General features: G+C 38.3%; 1 protein-coding gene across 2 annotated transcripts in view; it reads right to left on the bottom strand.

The window, feature by feature from the left end:
- The window catches only part of COPS4 (COP9 signalosome subunit 4), a 59,921-nt gene that overhangs the window by 26,577 nt on the left and 21,138 nt on the right, over positions 1 to 12,206 (bottom strand). For both annotated transcript variants that reach the window (XM_090267913.1, XM_090267914.1), the window contains exons 4-6: positions 11,687 to 11,790; positions 4,684 to 4,837; positions 4,366 to 4,516 (exon numbers count right to left, since the gene is read on the bottom strand). In XM_090267913.1, the coding sequence (XP_090124039.1) occupies positions 4,366 to 4,516; positions 4,684 to 4,837; positions 11,687 to 11,790 (409 nt within the window). The remainder of the gene's footprint in view (positions 1 to 4,365; positions 4,517 to 4,683; positions 4,838 to 11,686; positions 11,791 to 12,206) is intronic.

Here is a 12,206-nt window from a genome sequence, read left to right as displayed (position 1 = left end):
CCTGTCTGCCCCAGCTCCGCCCCTCCTACCTGTCTGGATGAGTATTTCTTCTTTATATCTTTGTTTGCTGGACTTCCATGCAGTTTGATTTTCTGGAACTTCTGGTTGTTTCTAGTTTTGAGGTAGTTGTATTCCTTCTTAGTTGTAGAGGGAGACACAGCGTGTCTGTCTATGCCTCCATCTTGGCCGGAAGTCAACAATGCTTTTTTAACGAGAAAAAAATGCTCAAAAGCATTCAAGGTAAATGAAATGCAAATTAAAACTAGGATGAAATACAATCTTTCATCTATTAGGTTAGCAAGGATAAAAATATTTAATAATACATGTGTGATGAATCACCTGCACATGGACATTGTTGTTTGGAGTACAAATTAAAGGGTAACATATAATTTCTATCAAATTTTACATGTATATACCCTTGGACTCAAGAATTTAACCTATAGAGATCCAAGATGGCGGAGGAGTAAGTGGAAGCTACACTAACCTCCTCCCAGGACCAGTCTGGATTTACAACTTAATTTTGGAGAAATCATCTGGAATAACCAACGGAACACTAGCTGGAAAGAAGTCTTATAACCACGGAGAGACAGAAAAGGCCGCTACATCACAACGTGACCGGTAGGGAGTGCGGAGACGCGGAAGGGCTGGCTGGGCTCACACGGGTGGCTGCTGAAGGGACTGAGAAACAGCTCAGCAGCCGGGGATTCCCCCTGAGAAGGGCAGGGTCTAAACCCCCAGCTGGGCTTCCCAGCCTACAGCGACAGAGTGGAAAGTAAAATAGTATCAGCTGTGAAAAGCGAAAAGCCACAGGCTTTCTTGCTAGCCGGAGAGAAACAGCAGGAGAAAAAGAGCTCTTAAGTGGATCACATACGAAAATATTTTGGCCCCCACTTACCCTGGGCTCAAGCAGAGGGAAGGCAGAGAGGACTGGAGACACTTGGGGAGAATTTGGCACGGTGGCTTTGAGGGGAGAACTGGAGGAGCAGCTGACTGGGTCCCAGTGCTGACTCATCCCCAGTACTGCGGGTAGACCATTCCCCTCCAAGTGGCGTCAGCCTGAGGGGAAGCAAAAGCCCTGCCTACAGGAATTAAGCTGCCACACCCACAGTTCTTAAGCCTGACAGCTAATCACAGATTGAATAGATTAACAATCAAAGAAGACAGACAACAACAGTAGATTCCTGGAAGTCTCCAACAGGCTGCCTAGGGCCAGACTGGTACATGATCTGACGCCACCAGAGGCAGATCCAGGAAGTGCAGATCATTCCAAGAAGCACCAACAAACAATAGGAGTCAAAAAAATGGGGAGACAGAGAAACAACCTCCCATCAAAAGGAAAGGTAGAATCCCCAGAAAGAGTGCTAAATGAAATAGAGGGGAGCGAACTATCAGATATGGAATTCAAAACATGGATTATGGAGAAGCTGAATGAGCTCAGCGGAAACTTCAAAGAACTCCAGAAAAACTACAAGGAACTCACAGAAAATTACGTGAGCATGAAAAAGGACATAGAAGCTATCAATAAGAGCCAGGAGGAAATGAAAAATACGATCTCTGAATTGAAGAACACAGTAGAAGGAATTAAAAGCAGGCTAGAGGAAGCAGAAGATCGGATCAGCGAGCTGGAGGACAACCTACACAAAAACTCCCAGACAATGCAACAAAATGAAAAAAGACTGAACAAGACTGAAGAGGTTCTAAGACAGCTGCAGGACAACATGAAACGTAATAATATCCGTATCATAGGAATTCCAGAAGGAGAAGAAGAAGAGCAAGGGATAGAAAACCTCTTTGAAAAACTAATGACAGAAAACTTTCCTAACATGACGAGAGAAAGAGTCACGCAAGTCCAGGAAGCACAGAGGGTCCCAATGAAGATGAACCCCAACAGGCCCACCTCAAGACACATCATAATTAAAATGGCAACATTCAAAGACAAAGAGAGGATCCTAAAAGCAGCAAGAGAAAAACAACTAATAACATACAAGGGTACTCCAATAAGGCTATCATCAGATTTCTCAGCAGAAACACTACAAGCCAGAAGGGAATGGCAAAAAGTATTCCAAGCAATGAAAACAAAGGCCTACAACCTAGAATACTATACCCAGCAAAGCTCTCATTCAAAATGGAGGGTGAAATAAGGAGCTTCCAAGACAAAAGAAGACTAAAAGAATACATCTCCACCAAACCAGCAATGCAAGAGATGCTAAAAGGTCTGCTCTAAGAAGATAAAGAAACAGAGAGAGACAGAGAAGAACACGAGTACAAAGGGGAAAAATGACAATGAATAAGTACTTATCGGTAATAACCTTAAATGTAAAATCTGTGATCTCACCAAAGAGATTCAAGTTGCAGGCAAGTAGAATGTCAAGTGCCTTGCAACTGTATGTCTTCCCAATAAGACAGTCTTACAGATTTAGAGACTTTTTTGTTGGTTATGTTACATAAATTAACATGTGTTTTCTGTTTTCAAAGGGCATAAGCCTATGACCGCATTACCTGAGTGATTGTCTGTACGCATAAGCCTCACTTAATCCTCTCTGCAGCGCTGCCTCCGGAGACTCAACAGTTTGGCTGAACTAAATGGCTGAGTTGGTGAAGAATGGGGTGGTCTGTGGGCTTCACTTTAAAACTGAATTCTCTTTTCTATCCTAATGGCTTGGACAGAAAGGGCCCAGAGGTCTGAGAGGGGGGAAACATAAACTATTTCCCTCAGCCCAAACTAAATAAAATGGGCAAAAGGGTTTTGGACAGGAGAGATGTGCCTAGCACACCTTCCTCCAAAGAAGCCCTTTTTTTTTTTTTTTTTTCTCCTAATGTGGAACATTGAAAAATTAATCCCTGCCTTTTGCCACCTAGTAGTTATGGATTGAATGATGCTTTTTAACCCTTTTTGCCAAATCTGTTGCCCCCAGAACACAACAAGGATGCCAGCCTGCTAAACCAAGCACGCCGTTGTCCGGAGACAGCCAACTGACCTGGAGTCTGCACAATCCTTCCCCATGTGGGAAGGCCACCCTCCCCTCCACACCCCCCACTCTTATTAGGGATTTCTGGACCCAAGGGTAGGTAGGACGACGACCATGTCCAGCTTGAAGCAGCTAGAGGAGCTTGAGACCTTCGCCCATTGTCCTTTACAAGATTACAAAGGGTCTTAATATCTGAGAGAGAGGGATAGTTATTTTTTACGAACCATGGGTATGGACTTGGGGGGGGATGCTGGGGGAGGGAGATACTGGGTGGAGGGGAGTAAAGGGGAAAAAAATTGGAACTACTGTAACAGCATAATCAATAAAATATATTTAAAAAAAAAAAAAAAAAAAGAATTTAACCTATACATTTACTCATACATGTTCATAACCACTGTAACACTGTTTGTAACTAACAAAATTACGAAAAGCCGAACAACAGAAAATCAAAAAGAATGAGTTACATGTATTGACACATAAACATCACTATGATATATAAGTACAAATGTAAGCAAGCTGCAAAGTGTGTATACCACTTTTATACTGAAGCAAATACAAGAAGCCAGTAATAGTTCTTTAGAACAGGATGCAGTATCATTCTATATACTGCCTTTTTAGTAACAAAAATAAAATAAAATTACTGCTTCATAAAGAAAAAAATGTGTAGTCTGACCACATCATTAGGCTCTCAACTAAACATAATTCAAGAATAAACATTCTAAAATGATTTAGAAAAGCCATGGCTTAGAATTATCAGCATTATTTTCAATGCCCTTTCTGCTTTGTAAGTTGCGTGATACATATGCTATAATTAAGTAAAAAGAATAAAGAATAGTTTATTATTTCTATTTATTGGAAAAAAACAAAAAAGATGAATGCCAAGTCTAAAACTGAGGCCTGAGTGTTAAAAAAAAAATCTCAGCCCTGGCCAGGTAGCTCAGTTAGTTCGCAGGTTCGATTCCCCAGTCAAGGCACATACAAGAAACAATAAATACATAAATAAGTGAAACAACAAAATCGATGTCTCTCTCTCTCTTTTCATCAATAAGTTTTTAAAAATTCCAAAAGCAATACACTATCATATCAGCAATCTCTAGATTTTCATTTTCATCTCCTTCTGTGTAATTCTCACTTAATTTGATACCCAGTTTTTTTCAGTGATATTTTAGAACTAAATGGCATGTTATCTCTTAACTATTCCTAATACCTGTGGGTAACAGACTGATACATGCATAATTAATAATTAAGTTAGCAATCCATTATATCGCAGTTTAAATGTTTAAACTAAATATACCATAACTGGATTAATAAAATATCCCCTTGCTAAATCCTCTAGTAATAAATCAAAAATATTAAGCAAACTGATGGTTCATTAAACCATAAATGACATGTTTACCTGCTGATGCTAAGATGGTACAGTGCAAAGCATGTTTTAAGGCCTCTAGTCTTTCACTTTCATGCACTATCGTCTTGTAAGAGAGCTCATTGTACCTTTGTGCAGCTTCAATGAATTTTCTTCTATAGTCAAGAACACGTGCATAGCATACCTATAGGAAGGAAAAGGTTTCAATTTAGGGGGAAGATTAAAAAGCAAAAGCAAAAAATAAAACATAGAATTTCTAATACATAATAGCACTTACAATGTTCTGGAGCACCTTAGTAACAGTAAGATTCTCCAATACAAAATTAATTCCAAATCACCTTATCTATTTACCTTATAATGTATCTGTAATTGTTCATTGGTTGATTCATTCTGAAGCAATGATGCTCGATTTATGTAAGCCTCTGCCTGGACTGGATCATCATCCTCTAGATACAGCCTAGCAATCTTCAGGTATGTCTCCAGTTTATAATCCACATTGTACTGTCTAGGATATAACAGAAAAAGACAGAATAACTAATTATCAAAAATATTATTAGGGGTGGTATAAAAATAAGTTATCTTTTCCTTATATACATATATTGTGTTAATATAATGGAATCAAAAACTTTTTACTGCACTGTAAACAAAAGCTAAGAAATATTTCCAAAATTAGTTTTACAGAATTTTTATTATTTTTATCATCATTGATCACATTACATTTAGCTTCTAATTTTCAAGTAATCTCACAAGTCAATGATCTTACAAAAAAAATTGCCCAGCTCAGGGATATATTATACTACTGGTGAGACAATAAATAAGTACAACCATCCTGGAAAAAAATTGGCAATACATTCTCCCACCATCCTTTGACTCCTTTAAATTGCATATACTCTTTACCCACTATACAGGATAGGACAAAGATAGGCTTACAGTTTTAAGTATGTGAAGCACAGAGTTCATTCTTGTATTATTATTTATTGTATTATTTTCCATAAGAACTACTTTAAACCTCCTTTTGCCCCATCCTGCATTTTACCTCTAGAAAATAAATCCCAAGAAAATAATCATGGACGTGCACATATATATATGTACAAAAATACTCATTTGTAAAATTATCCATAAATATCTGTAATAAGAAAAAAAATGGAAATTACCAATTATATTTATGATAATCAATTGAGTTATGGTATGTAAAGATGGTAGAATACTATATCATTATTGTAATAATTACTATGTGATAATAGTCATCATGTATTTTTGCTAAGTGAAAAACTAAATAAAACAATATATAAAACACCATTAAAATGGATTTCTTCAGACTTCTGGACAAGATGGAGGCCTAGACAAACATGCTGGGTCTCCCTCCACAACTAAGAAGGAATACCACTATCTCAAAAGTAAAGACAACCAGAAGTTCCAGAAAATCAAGCTGCATTAAGTGCAACAAACAAAGATATAAAGAAGAAATACTCATGCAGACAGGAAGGAGGGGCAGAGCCAGGGCAGAGAGGATGCAGTGTGGTGGCGGCAGCGGCGGCGGCAGCAGCGGCAGCGGCAGTGGCAGGCTGGTGGAAAGTGCAGTTACACATGTTTTAAAGTCAGGAGGGACAACTGGGGAGCATTCCCAGCGCCTCACTGGACCACACAGCTCACAGTCCCAGCACCGGGGAAAATCAAGCCTCATTGCTTGTGACTGTGCAAACCAGTGGGGATTGGGGTGGAGGCAGAAACTGCTGGTCTCTCAGCAGAGTCTGCTTGTTTAAAGGGCCCCCCATGGTCCTAGAACGTCTGCAGAGCCACCCACTCTGGGAACGACTGGCAGGGCAACAGCTTGAGAGGTGTCAGTCCCATACAAAAGTGGGAGAAGTGCCTAGAACAGGGGCAAGTGCTGAGCAAGTGGCACTGATCTCTCTCTGACCCCTCCCCCACATACAGCACCACAACGTGGTGAAAGAGGTCGCCCTATACTGACGAATACCTAAGGCTCCGCCCCCTATAATGTAAGAGGTGCGACAGCCTCTGCCCAAATCACAGAGACAAACACAGAAAGATGAGGAGGCAGAGAAGTATGACCCAGAAGCGGGGGCAGTTCAAGCTCCCAGTGGCACAACTAAGCAATGAGCAGATAGCATGCCTAACGGATGAGGAGATAGACAACTTAACAGAAGCACAGTTTAAGGCACTGGTGATTAGGATTAAACAGGATGGGGAAAGAATGAAGGCTATCCTGGCTGAAATGAAGGAAAATCCATATGAAACAAGTGGTGAAGGAAAGGAAACAAGGGTTCAAATCAACAAATTAGAATATAATGAAGAAACAAAAAGTCAACCAATACAGAAGGAGGAAATGAGAATATTAAAAAATGAGGAGAGGCTTAGAAACCTCTGGGACAGCTATAAACGTGCCAACATCCGAATCATAGGGTTGCCAGAAGATGAAGAGGGAAAGCAAGAAATTGAAAAATTATGTAAAAAAATAATGAAGGAAAATTTCCCTAATTTGGGGAAGAAAATGGACATATGGGTCCAGGAAGCACAGAGAGTCCCAAACAAACTAGATCCAGGGAGGTCCACACCAAAACACATCATAATCAAAATGCCAAAGGTTAAGGATAAAGAGAGAATCTTAAAAGCAGCAAGACAGAGGAGGAGAACTACTTACAAAGGAGTACCTATAAGACTGTCAGCTTATTTCTCAAAAGAAACTTTGCAGGCAAGAAGGGACTGGCAGGAAATATTCAAAGTGATGAAAAGCAAGGCCCTGCAACCAATATTACTCTATCCAGCAAAGCTATCATTCAGAATGGAAGGGCAGATAAAGTGCTTCCCAGACAAAGTAAAGCTGAAGAAGTTCATCATCACCAAGCCATTATTATATGAAATGTTAAAGGAACTTATTTAAGAAAAAGGATATCAAAGCTGTGAACATTAAAGTGAAAACAATATCACAACTATCAACAACAGAAGCTAGGGAATGGAACAAAGGTAAACTAAGCAGACAACCAGAGTGGGAACAGAATCAGGTATGGGGATCATGTGGGGGGAGGGCAGCTGGGAGGGGGAAGGGGGAAAAGGGGAGAGGGAGGGAAATGGTGTGGGAATTAAGAAGCAAGGTAGGAAGGTGGGGAATAGACGGGGGGATGCTGAGAAGAGCTTTATGCACAACCCATGGACATAGACTAAGGGTGGGGGACTGCTGGAGGGAGGGGGGTTGCTGGGTGGAGAGGAGCAAAGGGATAAGAAATTGGGACAACTGTAACAGCATAATCAGTAAAACACAAAAAAATTGATTTCTTCACACATATATCAAGATAATAATAGCAATTATCTCTAGGCTGTGAGAATACAAGTGGTTTTCATTTCTTCTTTATCACAGTGGTCACATTTTATGCAGGAAATGCATAACTGAAGATCTTATATAATCTAAAAATCACATAATTCAAGATTAATCCTTGCAGAAAAACTAATCTTATTTACCAGCAAAAGTGATGCCGTGTGGCAAGAACATAATTTACTTGGTTCCAGATTTGAAATTAATTCTTTACTTAAAAAAGTTTTTATACTAATTCAATTTTTTCCATAAGTCACATATTATTAGTATTTTGTACCATATTATTTCTGCTCACAACTCAAGTTTACATAAACGGCTATAAATAGCACCATACCTTTTTGAATTTTTTAATTTTACATCAATGTATCTATTATAGCTATTACTTTAATAATCATAATGAATCATTTTTTAAAGAAAAAAGTTCTTAATCATTTACCTAAATTTAAGTTTTAATCACTTTAACTTATTTAGAAAACAACTAAATTTTCAGTAGTTTGGTATCCTCACAATGATACAGTAGTATCAAAATGATAATTACCACCACTACAAAGAACAGTATCTAATCTTACATTTGTTTCAATTACCAGTAAAAATAAATCAACTGCTCTGTGCTAGGGGGAAAATGTTCCAGACAGAATAAAACTCAAGCAATTAAGAAAGCCTCACCCTTTCAAACTATCAAAGAAAAAAAGAATTAACAAGAGGCCTTAGAAAGCAAAATTCAATATCTGTATATGAAGGCTTTTTCATATACTGGTTGCTTTTTCAGAGTATCACTGACTAATAATCTCATAAACACACAAAAGTCAAGACGCCTGAAGTAGTATCTGCCTTATCATCACAAATATTAACGAAGACAAAATAAAAAGAAAAGAAGAAGAAAAGAATCCCTCATTCACCTGGTAAAAGAGTAGAGAAGCCGCTAAAAATATTTTTAAGTCATACTCAGTTGTTATTTTTATACTTGCCAACTGAAAAGGGAAATGTGTTTAACAATATAACCAAGAGTCATATCTTTCATCTTTCTTGTATAATATACTTTGGATGAATATTTCATAAAGAACTATAAATGTTTTTTAAAAAACATATTATCAGCCCTGACCAGCATGGCTCAGTTGGCTGAGCATTGTCCTGCAAAACTAAAGGTCACAGCTTCGATTCCTGGTCAGGGAGCATTTGAGAGACAACCAAAGAGACAACCAACCCATAGATGTTTCTCTCTCACATTGATGTTTCCTCCCTCTTTCTCCCTCCCTTCCCCTTCACTAAAAAAGCAATAAAATCTTAAAAAAAAAAAAAAAAAAACATACCAAAAGGTAACATTAATTGAATAAGGATTACAAATTGTCATCTTAATTTTTTCTAATTTTTTTCCATCTCTAGTATCTTTCCCTAGCATCCCAAACCCAACAATGCATTGTTACCTCCAAATCCCTAATCTTACTCATTGTTAGTATCTTCTTCCTGTTAAAGGCCTCACCTCCCTCCTTACCTAGCTTAACTCTTGGTCAATCATAATCGCTGAATTGCATATGCACTCATCTCCCTTGTCTCTATCATGCCATCACACTTGCTGAACAAAATCATCTCTCTAGTTCAACCTAACAGTTCACCCACTCCTTCCTGCAACTCTGAAGCTGAACTCTGATGGAGAAAAGTATCCAACCAATATGACCAATCTCATTTTAATCATTACAACCTTCAAATGAGCTCTTAATGCTGCCAAGTATACTTTACATTCTTAGTCCATTCACCATTCCATCCTCCTAGAGAATTTTTTCTCATATTGTCTCTCCTTAACCTCATAACTGATTACTCTGATTCCAACTTCACTAAGAACACTGAAGCAATCAAAGATTAGTTGCACAAATTCACCACCACATCATTTAATATCTGCGCCCATGTACTCTGTCTGTGCTCCCGGCTATTACTATAGATCCCTGGGTGGCAATGTCTACTGACATTTTTGAACATCAAAACTGGGAGTAGTGGTGCTATTGGCATTAGTGAGTAAAGGCCTGTTATGCTGCTAAACATCCTGCTATACTATGCAGGCCAGCCTCCACCACAAAGAATCATCCAATCTGAAATGCCAACAGTGCCAAGGTTGAAAAATAGAGCCAAGATGAATTATCTATGCTCCTAGAGCCTATCCCTCCACTAGATTCCTTCCCCATCTGTCTGCTCCTGCAAGAACCCTCTCCGCTACTCTCCTGTATCAAACTTTTGCTTTCCACTGGATTGTAAAAGTAAAAATAATATCTCAACCTAACCCCTACCACCATCTTCTACCCTGTTTCTCTGCTCCCGTTGTAAAAACTTCCCCAAGGAGTTACCCACGACAACTGCTTACCATCTCCAATTTCTCTCTTTCCAATCTTTTTAAAAAACTTTAATCAGGCTTTCACTCACCAATTCACTGAAACAGCTTTTGTCAAAATCACTGATGATCTCCACATTCCTAACTCCTATGCTTAACCCTCACTCATCTTATTTGACCTGTCAGCACCACAGCTGATCACTTGCTCTTTCACAATACATGTTCCTCATTTGGCTTCTAGGACACCACAGTTCACATTTTCCTGGTTTTCTTCTTACCTCAATGGACAATCTTAATTTATTATATCTTCCTCCTGCCCCTAACCTTTTTCTTTTAAAGATTTTATTCATTTACTTTTAGAGAGAGGGGAAGGGAGAGAGAAAGAGAGAGTAACATCGATGTGAGAGAAAAACATTGATCAGTTAGTTGCTTCTCATATGGGCCTCAACCGGGGACCGAACCAGCAATCTTTCACTTTGTAGGACAACACCCAACCAAGCCACACTGGTCAGGGCTGCCCCTGACCTCTTACTGTTGGAGTGCTGCAGGCCTCAGTGCTCAGTCCTCTTCTCTATCTATATTCCCTACCTTAGAGATCTCATCCAATCTAATGGCTTTAAATTCCATTTATGTATCATTAACTCCCAAATGTGTATCTCCAGTCCAGACTGCTCTCCTAAACTCCAAATATATTCAACTCCCTACCACATATTTCCATTTGGTTATCTCACATATCTGAGACAAAACTCTTAATCTTCCCTCAAAACCTACTCTTCACCACTCAGTAGATGGCAACTCCATTTTTCCAGCTGTTCAAACCAAAAATCAGGACTTATCTTGCTTCTTTTTCTTACATTTCATATCCAGCCATCATGAAATCCTTAGCTCTACCTCAAAAACATATCCAGAATCCAAAATTTCTCACACCCTCCATTTCATCTGCAGTAGTGTATAAGGCCTCCTAACTAACAGCCCTATTTCTATCATTGCATGCTTACAGTTTATTCTCAACTGAGTAGTCAGAATGTCTTAAAAATATAAGTCAGATCATGGCAGTCTTCTGTAAAAAAAAAAAATGTTCCAATGGTTACACTTCATTTCACTTAAAGAAAACCCAAAGGCCTTACAATGGCTTATAAGACCCTACATAATCTGGACCCTAGTACTCTCTGATCTCATCCTCCATCACTCTCTTTGTTCATTTCATTCCATGCACAATGGTCTCCTTGTTCTTCTGAAAACACTCCAAGCATGCTCCCATTTTAGGGCCTTTGCCCTAACCATCCTCCCTAGGAGGAACCTACAAATACTATTCCCTCAGGGGGTTCAGAGTGACTCCCTTACCTCCTTCAAAAGTCTGAGATGGTGATACCAGGATCAACCTACCATTCCAATCACCCTGTTTAATTATACAACTTGTCCCCCACTTTGCCCCTTACTTTCCTTTTCTCCATAGCCCTTATCATCTTCTAACATATTGCAAATTTATTTATTAAATTGTTTATCATCTGTTTCCAATACTAGAAGAAAAACCCAAAACAATTATACATATCCTTCATATGTGTTGTGTATGTATATATATATATCTCTATATATGTATGAGTATATAGATATATGTATATCTATACATATATATACATATGTGTGTGTATATATACATATATAGAGAGAAAGATGCATCCAATATCCACTATTTACTATACTTTTGTCCTGTTTCCAAAGGAATTCCCACCAACACTTGGGCTGCATTTCTCCAATCTTCTTCTTTCTCATAAATGGATGCAAGATGCTGTCTTATGGAAGCAACCTGAAATAGTAGGTATACATGTTATATCAACTGACACTAGTTAACTAATTATATAAAACAAATAAATAAGTTTACCTATTATGACAATGCTCTCATTCAGCATATCAAGCTGGGAAGTATAAATAGTAAAAGTTTATCCAGACCACCCAAATTTTTCTATAAATTTTGTATTCATAGAATAGCAAAAGAGTAAACTGAAATACCACACTATTAGAATGTGGATTATGGCAATACCTTAGTTTAAATATTAAGTTTTTCTTTTATGTTACCACATAGATAATGCTGGAATTTTCCTATATTTTCAGCATTAAGAATTAACTGATTTTTTAAATATCTGATACATGAAATCAAAATGTCAGCTGAATTACATCCTAATATTTATTATATATTATAAAATGATGTTTAAGCAGTTTTGA

The sequence above is a fragment of the Furipterus horrens genome, unplaced genomic scaffold, assembly GCF_987537825.1.
Source record: "Furipterus horrens unplaced genomic scaffold, mFurHor1.1.pri manual_scaffold_2, whole genome shotgun sequence".
Classification (NCBI taxonomy): domain Eukaryota; kingdom Metazoa; phylum Chordata; class Mammalia; order Chiroptera; family Furipteridae; genus Furipterus; species Furipterus horrens.
The sequence above is the reverse complement of the archived record's forward strand: the minus strand, read 5'-3'. Positions and strand labels throughout refer to the sequence as shown.